Below are 22,310 nucleotides of genomic sequence, written 5' to 3'. Positions count from 1 at the left end.
GGAACCTTTGTACACATTGCCACATAAATCAGTGAGCCAAGTTGATTCGATGGTTCGTTTGGAACCCTGCTATCTTAGCGCAGCAGCCCGATGCACTAATCATTCGACCATGCACTACCCAGTGACCTAGGTAGGCGGGAAAATGGTTAGATACAAACATAGATGCAAACATAGATTGATACTTGATAGCTCCATGAAAGTGTGATGCGCCCAAAGAATGATAATGCATTTAAAAACATGCAGATCTAACACAATGTTGGAAACTAAATGATGCAAAGCCTGTTTGAGGTAATGAGACAGTAATAGCAGTGGATGACACATGTAGCCTCGTCACCGGTAGCTGTCTGTGTCATGAGGACGAAGGCGATGTATGATGATTGTCCACGAAATGGTAAGATGTATGCAGAGAGCAGCATGACACACATCTACATACATTTAAGACTTCTATACCCCTTGTGCCACAGTGGCACATACATTCTAGGGGATTGGGCAAGAATGGCCACATACCCAGTTGAATATACATAGTGCCAAAATTGTCTATTTGGACGCATACCCAGTGTCCCAAATTGCCTACTAGGCCAGACAGCAGCCAGCACATGCCCAGTGGCCCAAGTTGTCAACTCTGCAAGACAGCAACTAGCATATACGCAGCGGCCCAAGTTGCCTATTTTCAATAAACATTCAATTTTTCGGACTCACTAGGGACTCACTAGCAGTGCAAAAATACAAATGCATGCCTTTTACTGCCCTCAAGAGCTCAATTGAGATGGCAGAGCATTTCAGGGTCCGAAATTTCAAAGACCCTTATACGAGGGTCATTTGATAAGTATGGTAAAAATAGAAGCAATGGCGCAACAATTCTGCTTTCTTCTAGGTGGCGCACGAGAAGCACTCTTCATATGATGGCAGAACTCGTTTACACTGGTACGAACAGTTATCAAGCTTTTGACGGCTATTGGCGCTGAGCTGTGTGGTGATTCCTGCCAAAATAGAAAAAGGTGAATTCCGAGCAGTGATCAAACATTTTTATTTAAAACACTGGATGGCTGCCCAAATTAAAGCCGAGTTGAGCGAAGTTTATGGAGACTTCTGCACCATCACTGAAGACCATTTACTAGTGGATAAATGAATTCGAACGTGGCCATACTTCAATGCGAGATGAAGCACGTCCTGGGCATCCTGTGGAGGTCACCATGCCAGAAATGGCATCGAAAATTTATGGAATTGTCATGGAAGACCGCCTAGTCAAGGTATGTGAGATAGCTGGAATTGTAGGCATCTTGGCAGGGAGAGTTCACAATATTCTTCATAAGAAATTGCAGATGAAGAAGGTCTGCACATTGGGTGCCACAACTGCCGATGACCAACTAAAGGCGCATGAGGGCAGCTATCTCAAAGCAGTGTTTATCGATGCTTGATCCCAATCCGCAGGGCTTTTGGTGTCGATTAGTGATAGTTGACGAGCCATGCATACATTATTACACTCCAGAGTGTCAGCAGCAGTCAAAGCAATGGACTGGGCCTGATGAAGGTGCTCCAAAAAAGGCAAACACTGTTGTGTCAGCCGGAAAGGTGATGGCGACTGTCTTTTGATGATGATGATGTGTGGTGTTTTATGGCGCAAGGGCCAGGTTTGACCAAAGAGCGCCATGACATGTGGTAATGTTGACGATGTATTGTGGATGACATGCACAATGAACTCACCATGGTAGATGTAATATGGCTGTAAAAGGGCCTAAAAACCTTACGCTGTAAGTAGAGTGGAATATATAGGTGGTAAAATAATGACGGTGACTAGGATGTGATGTGGGCTATGGCAATGGGCTTTCGTTAAAAGATGATGCGATAAAAACCATAACACTGACACCAGAGTTTCAAGAGAGCCCTTGAAAGCAGGGCTGTTAGTCATGTGCTTAAAAGTTGCCTAGCCAGATGATTTTCAGGGTGTCCGTTTCGGCTAAAAACTCTAAGACTGTTTGCAGATTAAAAAGAGGTTCATCGCTAAGAAAATTCTCGCGGTATGCAGCAGGGAAATACTTTTTCCTTTCTGTTTCTATTGCAGGGTACTGAAAAAGAGCATGCAGGACAGTGAGATTGTTGCCGCACCTAACACAAGTTGGAGGATCGCCCCCAGTCAAGAGATGAGAGTGGGTGCCGTATGTGTGGCCAATCCTTAATCGGCAAAGAAGTACTTCCTTGTACCTTGCTATTTTCCCATTTACCCAGTTCCCCAGTTTTGGTTTTATTATGTGAAGCTTATTCATTGCTTGTTTATCCCATTCGCCTTGCCAATGATTCCGCAATTTACTGCGCAGAACAGGTTTTAGGTCTGTGGCAGGGATGGGGATATTTGAATCTGCATCGCGAAAAGTTACTGACCCAGCGCTTTCGTCAGCAGCTTCGTTGCCTTTAATACCTTTGTGACCAGGTACCCAGCATATCACAATCACTTGATTGCACATATATAGGGAACACAACAGACTGTACAGCTCACTAAAAACTGAGTTTTTATATTTTTTTGGTTTAAGTAGGGCTCTGACTACACTTAATGAGTCTGTAAATACAATAGCCCTAGCAAGTTTTGTGAGCCTTATGTTTTGAACAGCCGAGAGTATAGCGTAGGCTTCAGCTGTAAATATACTTGTGCGTGGATTTAGTGCTCCGGATACTGAAAATGAAGGTCCCAGAGCTGCGTAGGAAACACCTTTAGAGGATTTGGAAGCGTCTGTATAATATTCTATACAGGAGTACTTCTCCTGAAGTTCACGAAAATGGAATTGTATATGTGCTTCTGGCGCCCTCTTAGATACTTCTACGAAAGAGACGTCGCATTCAATGGTCTGCCATTCCCATGGTGGGAGCAGGCGGGTGGGTGCCATTAGGACATTCTCTGGGACTAAGACACCTGTTTCTTCTGTCAGTGTTGTCAAACGAAGGCTCAACGGAGGTCTAATAGCTGGGCGGTTATGAAATATTCTGGCTGTAGACACTTCATGAATAGATGAGTGACATGGATGGTGCACGTCTGATTTGACCTTCAGAGCATAGAAATAAGTTAAATATGTCCTTTGGAGATGTAATGACCATTCATTACTCTCCACATACAGGCTTTCTACGGGACTTGTCCTGAAAGCGCCTGTAGCCAGGCGTATACCCAAGTGCTGAATGGGATCTAGCATCTTTAAAGCACTAGGCGCAGCAGAATTATATACTATTGCTCCATAGTCGAGGCGGGACCTTATAAGGCTTTTGTAGAGGTTCAAAAGGCATCTCCTGTCACTTCCCCAAGATGTGCGGGACAAGAGCTTTAGTAAGTTCATTGTCTTCAGACATCTCGCTCTCAGATACTTAAGGTGAGGGACAAATGTTAGTTTAGAGTCTAAAATGATTCCTAAAAATTTATGTTCATGGCTGACAGATAGCGGTTGTCCATTAAGATGGACAACAGGGTGAGGTAATATACCTCTCTTCTTAGAGAATAGAACGCATGTGCTTTTTTGGGGGTTTAACTTGAATCCATTCTCGTCAGCCCACTTAGATATTTTGTTTAGGCCAAGCTGTATATGTCGCTCACAGATAGAAATATTGCATGATTTAAAACCTATTTGTATGTCATCCACATACACTGAATAAAGCATTGTTCGTGGTATGACGCTATAAAGGGAATTCATTTTTACGATGAAGAGCGTGCAGCTCAGTACACCACCTTGTGGCACACCTGTTTCCTGCGTAAATTGACGAGACAGCACTTGACCAACCCTCACGCGGAACGTACGATTAGAGAGGTAGCTTTGGATCAGGTTCAACAGATTGCCTCTGACACCCATACCAGCCAGATCACGAAGAATTCCAAAACGCCAGGCTGTGTCGTATGCCTTTTACATGTCTAAAAATACGGCTAATAGAAACTGCTTGTGCACGAAGGCATCTCGGATATTCGCCTCCATACGGACAAGGTGATCTGTCGTACATCTACCCTCCCTAAAACCACACTGCAAGGGGTCTAGTATATTATTACTTTCAAGATAATGGATTAGCCGTCTGTTTACCATTTTCTCAAAGAGTTTGCATAGGCAGCTTGTCAGGGCTATAGGCCTGTAGCTGCAGACCGAAGTTGGATCCTTGCCCTCTTTAAGAATAGGAATGACGACTGCTTGCTTCCAGGCAGATGGAATGTAACTGGCAGAGAATATGGAATTAAAGAGTAATAGTAGTGTTTTGTGTGTTTCGGCGTGTAGGTGTTCTATCATCTCATAAACTGTTCGATCGCCTCCAGGAGCTGATTTATTGCAACAGTTCAATGCAGCCTAAATTCCACCATGTTAAATGGCCGGTTGTAAGGTTCATTTTTATTTCCTTTCCGGTTCAGAGGCTGTCGTTCCGCTTGTCGCTGATATCTTAGAAATGTATCTGAGTAATGGGATGAGCTCGAGATGTACTGGAAATGTGCCCCTAGCGAATCAGCCTGGTCCTCAATAGCGTCTCCTTGTGTGTTTACTAAAGGTAGAGGGTGAGTTTGGCGGCCTTTTATTTTGTTGACCCTATTCCAGGCTTTCCGTTCGTCTGTATATGAATTGATGCCACTGGTGTATTTTTGCCAACTTTCCCGTTTGGCCCGGCGGCGTGTTCTTCTACCTAGTGACTTTATTTTCTTGAAATTGATAAGATTCTCGGCAGTTGGAGATTCGCGAAGGTGACTCCAAGCCTTATTTTGATTTTTACGAGCTTCTTTGCACTCCGCATTCCACCAGGGAACACGTCGCCTAGTGGATGATCCATTTGATTCAGGGATACACAGTGACGCTGCATCAACAATAAATGCGGTCAGATATGCCACGGCGTCATCAATAGAAAGTGCAGATATGTCTTCCCAAGTCATGCGGGTGAGTTCTTTATAACGCTTCCAGTCGGCTGACTCGACTATCCAGCGGGGGACGCATGGGGAGCATTGATCATGTTTTGCTGATTTTATGAGAATTGGAAAATGATCGCTCCCATATGGGTTTTTAAGCACGTTCCACTCTAGATACAGTACGAGTGTACCAGAGGCAATTCTCAAATCGATCGATGAAAATGTTTTGTTTGCCACGCTATACAATGTAGGCTCTTTATTATTTAGTAAGCATGCACCTGTAGTGAAGAGGAGGCTTTCTACTAAGCGTCCCCTGGCATCACAACAACAACCTCCCCAAAGGGTGTTGTGTGCATTGAAATCTCCGGCGACAATATAAGGTTCGTGCAGTTCATTAATGAAGCTTTGTAATTCCGTTTTTGAAAGATGGCAGTTCGGGGGGATATATAGTGAGCAAATTGTTACTAGTTTATTAAACAATATCGCACGGACTGCAACTGCCTCTAGGGGTGTTTTAAGCTGTAAGTGCCGGCATGCAACACCCTTATCTACAATTATTGTCACACCGCCAGACGAGGCAAGGGCGTCGTTGCGGTCTTTCCGGAAAATGGCATACTGTCGGAGAAAGTTTGTTTGTGAAGGTTTAAGATGTGTTTCTTGGACACACAGCACCTTTGGGGTGCGCCTATGTAAAAGTTCCTTAATGTCGTCTAGGTTGTGGAGTAAACCCCTCACATTCCATTGTATTATCTGTGTAACCATATTGTATGTGTTTTGTGCTGTGTGTCTAAGAAATATAGCTTAGCTCACGAGGCCTTTCCAGGCCCCTTGATGCGAGCTCTCTCTTTCTTCCCGGCGCGCTCGAGGGAGCCGCGCCGTTCCTTGGGCGTCTGAGACGCCGGATTTGTGCTTGTATCCATCACCTCGTCTGAGGCGGTGGATACTGCCCACGGAGCGGGGATTTTCGCAGGAGTGGTGGGCTGATCTGCACGGGCAGTGGCCCTGGGTTCAACAGGCCCGAGGCTCTGCTGTTCCTTCTTTGCGGGGGCTGGAACAGCGCTGGCTGTTCCGGCCGGGGGGGGGGGGGGGGGGGGGGGCTAATGGCGTCACCGCCGTCACACTCCGTGACTTGGGCGGCCACCGAATGATGTAGCGCTGCCCCCCCGGCGCGCCACATCGGTGTAGGACGGACTACATTGGTTCAATGAGAAGCGCTTGCGCCCCTCTTGGAAGGAAAGGTTATGTTTGACTTTGATTTCGATTATTTGTTTTTCTTTTTTCCATGATGGGCAAGAACGAGAGTATGCGGGGTGGTCCCCTTCACAGTTAGCGCAACGTGTGGCGGAAGTGCAAGTGTCGGACGAGTGCTCGTTTGATGCACAGTTCGCACAAGTAGTGCGCCCTCGGCAACTTTGCGAACCGTGCCCGAACCGCTGACACTTGAAGCATCGGCGTGGGTTAGGAATGTATGGCCTTACCCGCAGTTTGCAGTATCCTGTTTCTATTGAATCTGGTAAGTTGCTGGTTCCAAATGTGATGATTATGTGCCTGGTTGGTATTTCTTTGTCATCTCGCCTTATTTTTATCCTTTGTACCTTGACGACGTTCTGTTCTTGCCATCCTTCTAGTAATTCACTTTCGGTAAGTTCGATAAGGTCATCTTCTGAGATGACACCGCGCACTGTGTTCATCGACCTGTGTGGTCCTACAGAAACGGGGATGTCCCCAAACGCTACAAGTTTTGATAGTTTGTCATATTGTGGCTTGTCGCGAGCTTCTAGTAGAAGATCGCCACTTCCCATCTTCGTAACTTTATAACCTGGGCCTATTGCTTCTGTGATACATTTAGCTACAAGAAATGGTGATATCATTCGGACTGTCTTGGTTTCGTGCTGGCTGTGGACAACGTGGTATTTAGGGAAGGACACTTTCGGTTGCATGAAAAAGTTGAACTGTTCATCGGTGCGCCCCCTCTTCAGGGAGCGATCAGGTAATGGGGGAAAAGCTTCTGCCATAAAAAATTGGAAAATTCGGCGGCGATGGTGGCCACCCACCACGGAGCCCAACAAGGGGACGCTACAGGATTGGAAGCCTGAAGACGCCAGCCATGCATCGCCACTATAACCTACTATAAAATACCCAAGGTTGGATAATTACACCAGGTTAACCCTTGCCGCCAGGAATACGGAAGTAATTAGAAGTGAAGAGAAAACAGGAAAGATGGAAAAGTGGGAGAGAAAGACGAAGATTGGAGAGGAGGACAGGAAAAGGCGACTGCCGATTTCCCCCGGGTGGGTCAGTCCGGGGGTGCCGTCTATGTGAAGCAGAGGCCAAAGGGGTGTGTTGCCTCCACCGGGGGGCCTTAAAGGTCCAAACACCCAGCATCAGCTCAACCCCCAGGATCCCCCTTTCCCCAGACATGGCTAAGCCGCGCACGGCTACACGCGGGAGGGTCCAACCCTCGTGTGCTCGGGTACGTGGTGTCGCAACACACCAAACGCCTGCTGACGCAGACGCCCCTGCGGGGGGCGACTGTCTTTTAGGATTCACGAGGAATAATCTTTGTAGACTACTTATAAAAATAGCAAAACAATAACAGGAACACATTGTCACGGGGATTCTACACTCCTAGATCAACTTCGCAACAGTTTCGAGTTCACAAAAGGCCATGAAGACTTGCATGACAACGAGCGTTCGGGGAGGCCGCGGGCATCGCTGTCTGACGACGACATGGCACAAGGAAATCTCAAATTTAGTGCTGCGATGGGACAAATGTCTGAACCGGTGCAGGCATAGAGTTTCATACAATAATTACTAGAGGGAACTCTGGCGCTACAGTCGTATCACCAAGGAAACGATGGGAAGTACATGGATTTGTCTGATCTTCATGCATGTGGATTCAGACGTTCTTGTGGCTTTGTATATTACGCAATATAAATCTTATTGTAAATTTCAGCGTAATCTATACTCTTTGAAGTGCAGAAGACGGCTCGAACATGCACACAATTGCTATTATAATTGCAACAATTGAGCTTGTCCAGGTGGCCAAATCGAAATGCGCCAAGCATATCAAGGTGCTGGCATGCCCACGATAAATTCATAAGGGCGTTTCATTCGCTTGTCGAGACATGCGTGCATGGCTTAATGTTTTCAATATCAGGCTTCTGTGCTAGAGTTCCCGTGTTTGAATCCTGCCGTCGGACAATTTTAATGATGTTATTACTATTTATTACGCAGCAGATTGCTAAAAATGACGAGTTTACGAAGTCATAAAGTTGTTTGAAGCCAAAAAGATGAAGTTTAGGCAAATCCATGTACTTCCCATAATTCCCAGGCTGGTACAACTGTTCTCAGTGCAGCTCCCATAGACACTAGCGCCAGAGTTCCCTCCAGTAATTATTGTACGAAACTATGGGTGCAGGGACTATGTGGAAAAACAGTCTAAGGTACATAGAATAGTACATATATTTGTATTTACCTTATTTTGGCTAATAAAAATAGGGGCCCCCAAAGACTTTCTGATTCCCCCTCATAGCTCAGTGCTGTCCAGTTACATGCAAGCGTAACCCCATCTGTCCAGTACACCGACAAATGAACATGGTAGGCATGCCTGTCATCATTGTTGGCATGTTACCCATGGATGTGAATGCTGCTTCTGCGATCCTTAGTCATGCACATGATCGCAGGGCTGATCCCCAAAGACGCTACTTGATGAGTGGCAAATTTTTTACGACCACCAGCAGCGAATTTCTGTTATGGCCGCGCTGCCTAGGCTATTACACCTAACCAGTGCTGCTTCATGTGGTGTCGAAAACCAAACTTGCAATGTGGTGCCTAGTTGACATCGATCCATTCGCAACGACTGTACAGCTCTCAGAAAGCTGAGAAACTACCTTGCCAATGAAAGCACGAGTACGGGGATCAATCTGCGCAGACTTTCTTAACAGCCGCCATTTTTTTTACATTGTGAGCGTGGATCACATCTAGAAAATCGAGCAATATGCTGTACGGCGATTGATTGCCGATATACATTAGTTAAACAGAGAATGTTAGTTTAACAAAGAAGGCGGCAGGTTACGGTGCTGCAGAGATGTTCGGATAATTGCGCAGGTTCTAAAAATTGCTCCGCAACAGTGAGTGAATGAAGCCTTCTTTGGCTTGCCTAGGCCATGAGTCATGTTATGGCAGTACTACTTGCTAACCAAAACTGAAAAAAATTTATTGTACTCGTCTTAAATTTCATATTCGTTCAAAATATACTTGAAAAATCCAGAATATTGAAATTTGAACCAAAGCGAACATAAAAACAGCATTATATTTGACTGCATGGCCTCCATCTTGTTTGTTGATTGCCAATTTGAAGCGGCACGCTTGTTACTACCAACATGTGACAACAGTTCTTGCACCTGTAATGTGTAGTGCAATGCGTAATGTGCACCTTGGCGAGAAAAATGCAGCAAGAACAAGGAAATCGACATCCCACTGACGCAGAATTCTTTATGGCCCTTGAGATGGCGGTCGCAGCATGGCGTGCCACATATCGGCCGTGATTAAGCAACCATCCAGGAATACCCATTTCTTACGTCAAGAACGCTAGTTTTGGTGCCAACCAACAGGCATCACATGTGGATTTCGTGCCAGATGCAAGTTAATATAGTTCGATTGCCGTTGTGTACACGAAATAAGATAAATTTCGCGCTCAGTATCGGATGCATCGGCAGCTGGTTGACAGCGTGCACTGTAGAAATGCTGCTGCGTGCGTGGAGTGCTGTTGCTCTGCGTCAAGTGCCCAAGCTACACAAAAAAAAAATCTCACAAGTGATCGTATCTCTGAAAGCAATTGACCCATGAATACTGCTCCATGGAAGTGCTGCCACTGCTGATCGACACATATGGCGCACTTTGTACTGTGAGCAATGCTGTTCTGTATCCTGGAGCAAAGCTTGCCAAAGTAGGTTAACAGAACTTTGACAATACAGTGGATTCTCTTTAAACAAAACCTCAAGGGACCAGGGAAATTGGTTCTGTTTATCAGGAGTTCCATTTACTGAGAGGTAAAGCCAAATACGATTGCATGAATACAAAACCAACCAACGAACCATGAGGATGGTGTTCTGTTTAAAAGGCAGTTCCGTTAAGCAATTTCAGTTTATGAAGATTCCAATGTAAAGTATCGTTCTGCGACGCATTACCTATCTGTGCTGTCTCATTTCACATCAACAAAATTGTCGTGAAAGCAAATTTTTTCGCCTTGCCTGCCAATTTCGTTATTGCAAGGTTCAACCGAATTACTTTTACAACACGTTTTCTGGTATGCATGCTCCATGGCACACTTGTTTCAGTAGTTATATGTGCTCAGATAATGGCAATCAGATATGCATCTTGATTATTTCTTGTTTTCAATAAGATTTTTGTTATAAAGTGAGATTGGTCTATACATTGGAAGCGAGCTTACTTTTCCAATGTTGTTTATGCACGTACTTGACATTCTATGTTTCAAGAAAAACAATTTTTTATGCCTTCACACTTTATGTCATACATAGAGAACATTGCAAAACAAAATAACATGAAGTTACTGACAGAGCCACAGCACAAACAAAATTGGCTTTTGAATTAAAAGCCCCAACAATGTGCCTTTTCTAACAACTTTTTACCATCCCTTATAAATAACAATGATTTTCATTTCGGATTCTTTCTGTACATACTTTACTGCTTTGTGAACATATACTATTCTGCATCTCTTCTGTGCTGCTTCATTAAATCTTGGCAGCAAAATTTGAGAAAATTAAAGATGTAGAGAGATGCAAGACACAGAAATGAAGAAAGCGATCACCTCCAATGTCCCTAAAATTGCCCCAGGTTCATCTCCTGTCACCAGTATTTTTTTGCTGTAACATAATGCATCATTTTTGTTCTCAATACAAAAGAAAGTAATGAAGATTGAAGCACAATGCCCCCCCCCCTCCCGGACCTTTTTATTTTGTCATGGCATGCAAGCATCAGGTTTCATGACTGCTACATGTTCCATGGACTAAGAAGCTAACTACAGCACTACAGAAGGAAAACAGATGCTCTTTTGCAATTTGCAAAAAATTGAAAGTATTTCATTTTATTTTACAATGTTCTTTATGTTTAAGTGTGATGGCACAAATACCGTTTTTACTCAAATCTAACGAGCACTTTTTTTCCGATAATGTGGGTCCAAAAATTGCATGCACGTTAGAATAGAGTATGAGTCTAAATCTGGCGTTACCACATCGCCATCGGCATTTCAAGATGGCCACCTCGTACGCGCTTTGAGCCTAGCTGCCATAGCTTCCTCCATGCGCTGTCGTACGTGTGCTCAGGCAATGCCTCCTTTCGCTTAGGTTAGTGCACTGTCCGCCTTCCTTGTCTTCCCGTTTTCTGCGTTTGCTCTATCAGCATGTAAGTGCCAACTGCAAAACATGCCGAGTTCATCACAATGCCAATATTAAAAGGAAAGCAATCACGTGTGCGGAGACAGCCGGAAATCGGGTCACATTACGGGCGTTCAGAGTTCCTAAATCTTGCATGCGGGACTGGTGCAAACAGGAGAGGTGTTCTACACAGGCGGCTACCACGTGTGACACGGCCACGTGGCCCATATCTTAAAAGCAATCTGCGATAGAAACAGAGTCTACGCATCTAGGTGCACTGCGCTATGTTCTCGTCGCTTCGTTCGCATTGAAGCGATTTCCTCACTCCAGCATTTTTATAAAGAGTTTCTGAGGTCATTAAGTGAGTTGTGTTCATGTTTGCTTGCATGCATGTAATACTATCCTTGTTAATTCAGTTAGTGAATGTTTAAATGGCCAATAAACCTACTATCCTTACTTTTCTTATAGTTGTCTACTAATTTGCTATCGTAATCGATGATTCACCTTTCGGGCAAAACTGCGACTTTTTTAATTTATCACAACCTTCGTGCATTGGGAGTAAATCTTTGCTTTTCCAAACGAGAGAAAGTTGTATCTCTGTATGAAAGAATGAGGTGCGCGGTACTGTAAAGGACTTCTTTTTTTAGGTCACGGCAAACGGGTGCGCGTTACAATCAAGGGCGTTTCTTTTTTTTTTTTTCATTTCTTTTTGGTCATGGAAAATGGGTGCACATTACTATTGAGTGCGCGTTAGAATAAAGTAAATATGGTAATTGTTTTTCTTTTTCTCACACTATTTCAAAGTTTTAATGTCGTGCAATTGTACAGGCCATGTTCTGGACATTATCAAAAATTTTTTTTCATGCTGAAATAAAGCGAGCATTCAAAAAGTTAGCTTGGTTTTGATGTATCAAGTAACATAGCTATTTTATATACAAAAAATTTGAAAATGTATACTTCAGACGCACCTGTTATTTCCCTTATCTGAACTTCAAATGATCCATCACCAACCCTTGAATATTAAAGCTGCAGAGCCCAACTTTCACAGCCGAGTTTAGAAGGGCAGGTATCCTAGCCAAGGTACCCATACATTCTTCGGCTTACATATGCAGTGTCTGTTTCTATTTGTCTATCTGACGCATCTTGCAATTCAGTAACATGTTGCTAGATGGGCATGTTGCTAGAAAGAAGCGGCTGTGGAATGTAAAAGCTGGCATTTTTAATTTAATGTAATGTATCAGTACTTCTTGATTGTTAGTATCACCCTATATGTTTATAAAGCAGCGACTATTGTTCTTGTATTTGTTAAGATTTTGCTAAGCTTCATGTCAAACACACTGGCCAAAATTTTTCCTTCAGTCTGCTTTGGCACCCTGGTTAACATACTTCTCCCCCCCCCCCCCCTTTGTTTTAGACTGCCCAGCCTCCATACATACTACTTTACAAGTTAACAAGGGATGCTAGCTCAAAAACAAAAGCACCTCATAGATGGCAAGGTCAATGCCAGCGTAGGGAATGATGCCAAGGAGGTTTGGTAGGTAGCCCTTGTAGAAGCTGCGCAAGCCTTCTTTCTGGTAGATTTGGCAGGCTGCATCTACTATTCCCTTGTACTGGCCAGTCTTGCGTAATGCCAAACGGGTTTTCAGCACCTGCATTGTCATAAAAAAAAAAGGTCATGTGACAGGCATGATACAATACTGTGGATAATGTGAAGAAAGTAATGTACAGTTTGAAGAAAAAAAAGTGACAAAATATGAATGCAAAAACCAAAAAAAGCTTAGGTTATACATTAATTTCATTTACTGAGCCTTGAGCATTCGTTTCCACAGGTTTACAAGGAATTAAGTTCAGCCCCTATAAAAATGCAAGCTATGAAAATTAAAAAGTGTACTAAACTGTTAACTAGAAGTTATTACAAGAAAAAGCAGGAATAAAATTACCATGGCTTGTCATTCCAAGCACTATCTATGGCTGGGTTGCATCTAAGATATGCTCTTACTCTACCTAAGACATGAAATAATATGAAGTTCGTGACAAATTTCATTAGTTTCTGTTTAGACTATTTCTTATAAACAAGCTTTAGCAGCACTGAGATTACTATTTTATGCTGATAAAAATAATTACAAAACTGTTCTGAATGACAGTGGAATCATAGTGATCATAGGGACCATTAAACAGCACAACACTAGGTTTGTCACGCATACTAGTACATATACTAGCACATTTTAAATCCAGCCTGCATACCCAGGCTGAGGAAATATTCAGCTTGTTACTGAGATACTGCATCCCATAAATTTTTTTACCCTGCCTGCACATTTTCCAAAAATAGACAGTTATTTTACTTATGTATAGATTATACCAGCAAAATTCAGACAAAAATTTAATATTCGGAAGCTTTAATTGCACCACAACTGCAAGGAAGTCAAAATACAATGTATCCAGTGAAGCAAAATTTTATTCAGGTGCAAAAAAGACAGTCAGCTTCGGCTGTTTCAAGTTCTTACCAGGCACGAACAACTCCTGCTCTAATTTCACCAAGCACTGCACGAGGCCGTGGTCGCCGCCCATGCACTCAACCTTACTTCACAGCAGGTGGAGGTACTCCTGCGTCTGCACCATAGTTGGCATTTCACGTGGCTCTTCGTTCACTGGCAATTCGTCCTCGTCAGGGCCACCAACAGTGTCAATTATCTCCACATCCATCGCTGGGGCGACCACGGGAGCAGCACCGTCAGCCAATGCGAATGTCTTGAAATCGCCTTCTACTTCTTGGCCAGCAATTTTACGAACAGCCTCGTACTGGTCGCTGCAAGTCTGGTCATCATCAGGCTGGTTATCGTCAGGGTCGATGACGATGATGCAGGAAAAGCCGGCGTGCACAAAGCAGTTGGCGACCTTCAAAGGAGCAGCGACGTCGAAACTGGCAGCAAGGAGGCGAGGAGTTGACATGAAGGCGAGTGAGAGGAGTGACTGGCTTCCAAACGGCTTGCAGACTGGAGAGCGAATGAGGAGGGGAATGCAGTGGCCGCTTTTCTAGGGAGGTGCGGAGGTCACGGAAGCATACGAGAGCATCACACTGGAAAGTGCCGCAAATGGCATGGTTCATGCTGGTGTATATGACAAAAATTCAAGGGTTTTCAAGGACTTTCAAGGCCCTGTGTGTGGATTTTCAAGGACCACATTCCCTGTTAGAAATCCAAATAAGACAGATGTTCAGCGGTAGCCAGAGGCTTGAAATGATGAGAATTCACTGAAAAAGGGGATTGTCGCTGGAGCCAACGTTTTAACAAAGAAACTTGTCTTCAGACAAAACGATGGCTCCAGCGATATTTCCTTTTTCGACCACTTCTCATCATTGTTTGTTAGAGTTACACGGATGACCACTTTCAGTGTGCTAGAAGATGCAAACATTTATTCGCTAAAGAAGATCAACCAAGCAAACACTCACTCAGTCCTTAGGTGGCCTCATTTTGCTTCTCCTGAATTTTTATGTCGATGTCCAAGATCTCCTGCTGCTTGCTCTAGACAGTCTTCCTTAGGCTGTTTGACTTCATGATGCAAGTCAGGTCACTGGTTGCCTCCGCTTTTTCTGCATATGAGTCTGTTGAAGCTGTCAATTCTGCAACAGCGGCTTCTAGTTTCTTTTTCTTCGTTCTGAGAGTTTCAATCTCTTCATCAACGCAATGTTTCTTCCTCTGTTTTGCATCTTCACACTCCTGCTTTTTCTGTGTTTCCAAAAAGGCATTGTATTGGTTCCTCGCAGAAGCTACGATGCTCTCAATTACTTTGTGATGGGCACATTGAAAATGCCACCTGCTACATGTACAGCATCACAGATAATGCACCGTGAAATGTGAGCCACTTCTTTCATGTTCTCTACTGAAACCTGGCGATTCACACTGAATCCTCTCTACACTTGCTTGGCCATGACTAAGTGTAAGCAGCAGTTTTACAACCCTCCAAAGCTCGGCATATGCCGAGCCAACCTTCAAAAGTTAACAAAAAAACTTGTCAAGTGTATGCGAGCTCCTTTCAAATAGCTGCAACTCATGTTTACGCTCCTGTAGCAGTTGAATGAACTGTGCAAGCACAATATCCCTTGAATGTTCATAGATTCTCTCTGCTGAAATGAGTGCATCCAGAACTTTCTTTAAGCCTTCCAGACACTCATCCGGCTTCGATGACATCTGCCTGGGGCCTAGTGAAATGAGGCCTCTCACAATGGGATATCGCAGGGGGCTCTTCTCCAGGATCTTTTTTGTGACACTTAGAAGAAACTGCTTGCACTGCATGCGAAATGCAAATGTATGGGATTCTCACCCGTGCTCTTCGGACAAAGGAACGACAACACAGTAGTACAAACAATCACAAGGGCATTTATTGCACGTTTCATAGACTAATGCCTGCTAGCCGAGTTGCTATACACAAAACATGCCGATGGGCGCATGACAAATCGCGGAATTCACACTCACCGCGATCGGATAATAAGCGAATATGTTCACCCCATGTTGGACACCAAGGCCTGGTCGTTCATGCGTACGGTCACGCGAACAGTGGTGTGTTCGAACGATCGTGTTCGTCCATTCCGGGGTAGGCCTCACAACACTGTCTCACAGAAGCATGGATAGACGCGCGCGCGGAACGTCCGTGCCGCTTGTCGACCCTGAGCCAAAGAGGAAGAGCCTTCTCCTTTTTGCGCCAAAATAACCCCTCTGTTAGGTGGCGTTTGCAGATCAACAATCGCACCATCTCTTGTACTGTGCATCAATAAGACCGACTGCCGCTGGCACCAATCCACGCGGCGAAGCCGGATTACAGGAGATGGGAGCTGTGTGGGAAAACAACATATCAGAGTCGCGCATCCCCACAAATGCAGCTTTCACATTTACTTTGTGGCTTTTAAGAAGCTGCTCAGCTATGTGACCAACATCTATCTTCTCGAGTGGCACATGGCTGTTTAAATCTTCAAAGTCAATCTTCAGGAGGTCAGCAATTCCCACTGATGAACAGAGAACAGAAGACTTGAGAAACTTCCTTAGCAGTTTTCTAACAATATTCTCAAGCCCTTTGCCAAAAAGAACCTAGCTGGCTCTTCTGTCTGAAAGTGTGTCAAAAATGACTGGAGGGTCATCGCAATAGCAAGTGCAAACTTGAGCTTTGCTACCACTAGTGGGTCACAGTAAAAGTCACAAACATTCTGAAAAGAAGCACACTTGGGAAGGTTCACTTCCTTGCTTCTTGCTACTTCCCGTACTCTTTGACGTCAGGCCAGAGAAGCAGAACCCACTCTATCACTGGGACGTTCTCAATCCACCGATGTGCACAGAACTTGAGAGGAAACAGAGTTTGTCCGGTGACAGCTACAAAGTATTCTCTCTGGGCAGGTGCATCAAAAAACAGCCTACTCACACTTGAGAGCAAAATTTCCAAGCTCCATTTGCTTGCTGTAAGACCTGCCTTCTAGGCATCATGCACAGTGTGCAAGCTACAGCTACAGCTCCTAACCCGATAGTTCTTCTGTAGGCGCTCCTGCAGGACTCTGCATGCCTTGAGATTCACATCGGGTCCGTCCATTGATACTTGCACCATTGTATGTAACGGAAGTGGTTCTAAGGCACCAAGCAGTTTTTATTGCAGGTCTTCAGCCCTGGCATGGCCCATAAACACAGATTTGAAGTAGCCTACAGTGACCGACTGTGATGCATCCCAGTATCTTAGATGAACGTCCATTTGCTTTTGCTGGCAATTCTCATTCAGAGACTTGTCAAACAAGACAACATAGTAGTCACTGTTCTCTATCTCCCACTGCAGAGAGGCAAGAAAGAATGGCCTCAAACCATGGCATGCAATATACGAGCACTTCTGCTTTCCGCAAGTGAAAGATTGTGCCACCTCACTGCATGGAAACATCCTCTTAAACAATTAATTTACTAGTGATGACGTATGATATCAACAGCGCGATGTTATAACCTTCAATGTCCACAGAATTTCTGTGTCCATCACAAGTTCATGCTTCTTGCACGCATCCATCAAGTTTGACGACTGCGATGGCGCTGGCTGTGGTTCATTCGCTTGACATTGAGATATAGTCAGGAAGCTCCTTATCATGCAGCTACTCCCGGCGGCTTGCATGTGCTATCTATGCATTGCACTTTTTAGGTGGTTTTTTAGTGCCGCCTCCCCCATGGCAGTGATGTCGAAACACTAACAGCAAACTTTGCATTTTGCCTTGTGCGGATATGACATGTCCGGCACAAGCCACTCTCGGTAGTTGTCGTTGTTCAGCTACGACTTCCGAAATTTGCATTTTCCGGGCATTGTTGGCACGCACGTTTACTGGCACACACTACGCTGCAGATGCACAAAATGTCACGATACCACCATACACGCACACCCAAGCACACCATGTGCACTAAATCTCGCCATACAAGCGCACATACACATATGAGCACTATGCACGCACAAAATGTCACGATGGAACCGTACACGCATGCATAAACATTACACGTGCACACAATGTGCGATACAACCGCACACGCAAGCGCTAAACAGGCACAAAATGTCACGATTCGACCGTGCAAATGCGCACACAGTGGCGACCATTTCTCCACTCAACTGGAAAGTAACACAGGAAATGGGTGAGAGGAAACGGTGGATAAGCCAGCGTCATTGTGGCCAGATGTTAACAAGCGTCCGCTAGGCATGTGCAATTACTTGACTTTGTACGAAACTGCACCCTATTTTTAACAAAATCGCAGCGGGAATTCAGGTGGGTTGAAATTTTATCAAATACAATCACTGGAAGTTTATTAAAAATAAAAGTTTAAGAAATTCAAGGATTTTCAAGGATCTGTGAAAATTCCAGGACTTCAAGGCCTTGAAAAGAATCTTTTCAAATTCAAGGGTTTTCAAGGGTTTCAAGGACCTGCATGAACCCTCATGACTCGAATCTGAGGTTGTGTTTGTTGTGCTCAAAAAACGATTAGCCACTCATTGTGGGTAGGCAGTGCGATCGTGAAAACTCAACAGTTTTGCAGTAGTGGCTTTGCATGATTACTGGGCAATTTTTCCCCAAAGTGTGCAGCTGCGAAGTTTGCAAAACAAGAGTTTTTCGGCGTACCATTGTCTACGACACTGTGCTAATTCTATGGTTTCAGTGTCGGTGTTCACACACAGCCGCGTCCGCACCATTGATAAATGTCTAGAACAAAATTGAATGACTCTACCATGCATTTTGACTGTCTGCCTAAAGTTGGATGGTGCGAATTGAGCATGACCAGCTCGAGAAAATCATCAGGGAAACACCAGCTTGCGCTGACCTGCTATGTTGACAGCCTGACTCACTGCTGGTGATGCTCGGATTTTTCATGTTTTTGGCAAGTTATCTGTCGATTTGCACCATCAAAAATGCAACGAAGCTAGGGGCGGGTTTTTATTGCAATGTAGGTCGATTACGGTGAGCAAATATTTAGACCGGCTTTCACAAAGTCGTCTTCCCAATTTTTGTTAACGTAGCTCCTTGCGTCGAACATGGCACTTACAATCAGAGGGACACTTGTGCTTTTCGACACGTTTCAGCGCCAGAAATGCTCTTTAGAGCGGTAAAAGTTTGCTAATCGACCGCACCCCATGGAATACTATGGCGCAAGTCTGCCTGCGGTCTTTTGGCCACTTTTCACCATCCAAGAGATCGTGATTTTCTGGCATCGCAAAGCATCAGGAAAACATTATTTTCATGTGGATTCTATCCAGGGGCACACCAGCGATGCGATTGTGACCGAGATTAACGGTTCGGGCGTGCTGCACCATGAAATTTGACAGCTTCCGTTTGCTCCGCAGTAAGCAGCTGGGAGCACTCGGCACTTGCTTGGTACTCGTTACTAGGTGGTCATCAATCGTGGGTTTAGTACTTTTGTGGCCTGTTCTGTGCCTGCGTGAGACTAATTCGCCAGCGGTATTAATTTGACACTGCATGCGCAAAAGGGTCGCTGCCGCTCGGCGGTGGCAATGCCTCAGCTCGCCACTTCGCTCCAAGTGGATCAAGCTCTTCGTGCACTTCGAGCAATGCGGCTTAAAATGCATGCGTTTGGGTCGGGACCAGAGAAATTTCGAAAAAAGCAATACAGTCAAACCTTGATATATCGAACATGGATATATCAATTATTGCGTATATCGAATGAGAGTCGCGAATACTGCCGGTGGCATGTGTGCAACCCATGTTGGCCCCATTGCTGTAAATATAAAACACTTTCTATATCACCTGGAAAACCGCATGCATTTAAAATTTTTTTATTTCGAACGGGGTCGGTCGTAAAATGGATATATCGAACTCCGCCACCCCAGACTAGGTGGGCTCTGTTGACAGGCGGTGAGCTGTTCCGCAACACCCTCGAAGATAGCAGTGGCGCGATGGGCACTGCAGACTGCTCGACACTATAGCTGCACACATCGATCGCGTCGAAGGTGCCATTTGAAAGTAGCAGCGTACGCATGTGGCAGCTTGGCTAGTTTGACAACGTCAACGACGCGCTGCATTTGCCGCACTGACTCCACCTCGGTGCCGCGCTCTGTGTTTGCCAAGCCTCGTGAGGACTGGCGGTTTACATCCAGAAAGTAGACGCATGACAGCGCGCGCTCACTTGGCTCACTCATAGACCCCTTGGCAGGTGCCACTTAATACTTTGTTATTGACAGTGTTTCAAAATACTTCGATTTACGAACTTGGAGATTGCAGCAGAAGTAGCGGCCAAACGAAGACGCTGCCGAGGTTGATCCCGCAAGCACTGATGTTGCCTCGCTCCAGACTTCAACTGAGGCTGTAGCTGCTTTGGCCCTTCTACGCTGCTAATGCGGCGCAATAGAAGGCACCAGCCTATCGCTTGTGGATCATTTAGACTATGCTGAAGACTCCATGTTTAAACACACAACTGCCAATAAGAAGCAGGCTACCCTGCTGCAGTACTTTCAGCCAAATAAATATAGTTTGTATGAAGCTTCAAGCGAGTATTTACTGCGCCACGATTGGGGCGCGATCAGGGATCGTTGTTCGGAGCACACGTTTGGTTGCGCTGCGTGCGATTGGCGTAGGGTCTACGCCGACTTCGTGCAGTTGACGAAGTAGGCGCGGCCTAGTGGCAAAATCGACTGTGCGCTCACGGCTGACGAAGCTGGTGTGGCCTAGGCCAATTGCGTGCGGCACAACCGGATGCGCACTCCGAACAACGATGCTGTGCCCTTACTTGAATGATTGATTGATTTGAAGAAGTTTCTGATGCAAATTCTGGCTATATCAATCTATTTCTCTATCACCGCGCTGTTCTATATATTGAGGTTTGACTGTATTTTGAGTAAAGCGATTTCGTTATAATGAGGGATTACTGTACCATATTGAATGCTGTTGCATATGTGAATGTAAACAATACTAATTCTCTAAAATTTGTACGGTTGAACCCAGCATTAGTGCCGAGGGATAGATAGGATATTAATGAGACAAAAGGAGCACTTTTATGAACCATGTGGTTAAGGAACTGAGGCAGTGAACATGCACACACACATGTGCACAAGCACATAGGTATGCAAGCACAATTGACAAAGCCACCAGAAAAATACTTGTAGACAGAGAACTGGATTATGCAGCCTGCTCACCTCCATAGGGTAGATACTTGTTTGGGCGATGCTCCCAGCAAGGGAACCCGCAAAAAAACGTTCAAAGATACCCAGATCACGGTTTGAGTCGCCCTTGATCAGCCGCTTTGCCTGCATACATCACCATCAAAAAAACACTATATATACACCTGAGGCAGTACATGTGCCACCAATACATATCATCTCACCCCTCAAACTTTGGTACGTATGGGCACAGCAAGCCAATGAAACCACAGCATTCAGTCCGTGTTGTGGGGATGCGCGACTCACGCGCGTCCCCAGATATCTTGTTTTCCCCCATCTCCTGCAATCCCGCTTTGCCGCGTGGCCTGCGTGACGCCCGCGGCGGTCGATGTGGTTGAAGCGCAGCGCGAGAGATGGCGCGAGTGTTGCGCTGTTACCGGCAGGGCTACTTGGGTGCGGGAGCGGAAGGCTTCCTTTTTTGGGCTTGGGAAGCAAGCGGGACGGACGTGCCGTGCTGCGCGTGCGCCGACCCATGCTTCTGCGAGACCATCTCGGGTGGCCGCCTTGGAATGCGCCACCGTTGGCGTGACCGTACACGCGAACGACCAGGCGTTGGGATCCAGCATGGGGCGAACATATTCGCTCGCTATGCGGTCGCGGTAAGTCGGACTTCTAGATTTGTCGCACGCCCATCGGCATGTTTTGTGGATAGCAACTCGGCTAGCAGGCATTGATCTATGAAAGGTGCAATAAATGCCCTTGTGATTGTTTGCACTACTGTGTTGTCGTTCCTTTGTCCCAAGAGTACAGGAGGAGAACCCCACATCTGGCGCCCAACGTGAGGCCCCACAGTGTGTAAGTGACTGTTCCACATTTCAGCACGTCTCAGAGCTGTGGTCTCAATGGCTCCCTGTATCTGTAGATTCAACAGTTCAAAAGAATATTTACAAGTACAAATGGGACAGGATATACCAAGAACTAAGAGCAAGCAAATGTGCAAGGGTGTGCCTAAAATCTAGTAATTATATATAAAACTCAATTCAAGTACAGCAAAATTTTGATACTTGTTCTTTGTATGAAGGTTAATCTTTAAAAGAACAACAATAACTAACAAATGAGGCACATACACTTCAGTTTTCCACTCAGCTACCACACTTTCAGCATTAAGACCAATGGTGAAGCATAGATCCAGTACTAGGAGAGAAGTGATCTGAGAAATTGATATAAGTATTAAAAAGATTTGCTAACTGTATGAAAGCATGGATGGCTTTCTTCAAGCCCCAGTACCTATTTATCAGGTTCAGAAGAGGATGATCTTACGTGCCGTGCTGGTAACTAACAAGGATGTTTGTCCTTTTGCTCATGCAGTTGGAGGTGGTGGTAGTAAATGCAGCAGGTTTGATATGTCCAACATCTTATTTGTTATAACTTCTTTACCTCACTTTAACATT

General features: G+C 45.0%; 1 protein-coding gene across 8 annotated transcripts in view; it reads right to left on the bottom strand.

The window, feature by feature from the left end:
* Positions 1-22,310, bottom strand: part of LOC142589820 (mitochondrial adenyl nucleotide antiporter SLC25A23-like) — an 88,978-nt gene that overhangs the window by 53,894 nt on the left and 12,774 nt on the right. For all 8 annotated transcript variants that reach the window (XR_012829981.1, XR_012829979.1, XR_012829982.1 and 5 more), the window contains exons 7-8: positions 20,896-21,006; positions 12,732-12,899 (exon numbers count right to left, since the gene is read on the bottom strand). Coding sequence is in view for 5 of the 8 variants with exons in the window: in XM_075701414.1 (XP_075557529.1) it covers positions 12,732-12,899; positions 20,896-21,006 (279 nt within the window). In the remaining 3 variants the exon portion in view is untranslated. The remainder of the gene's footprint in view (positions 1-12,731; positions 12,900-20,895; positions 21,007-22,310) is intronic.

Source organism: Dermacentor variabilis, chromosome 1, assembly GCF_050947875.1.
Source record: "Dermacentor variabilis isolate Ectoservices chromosome 1, ASM5094787v1, whole genome shotgun sequence".
NCBI lineage: Eukaryota > Metazoa > Arthropoda > Arachnida > Ixodida > Ixodidae > Dermacentor > Dermacentor variabilis.
The sequence above is the reverse complement of the archived record's forward strand: the minus strand, read 5'-3'. Positions and strand labels throughout refer to the sequence as shown.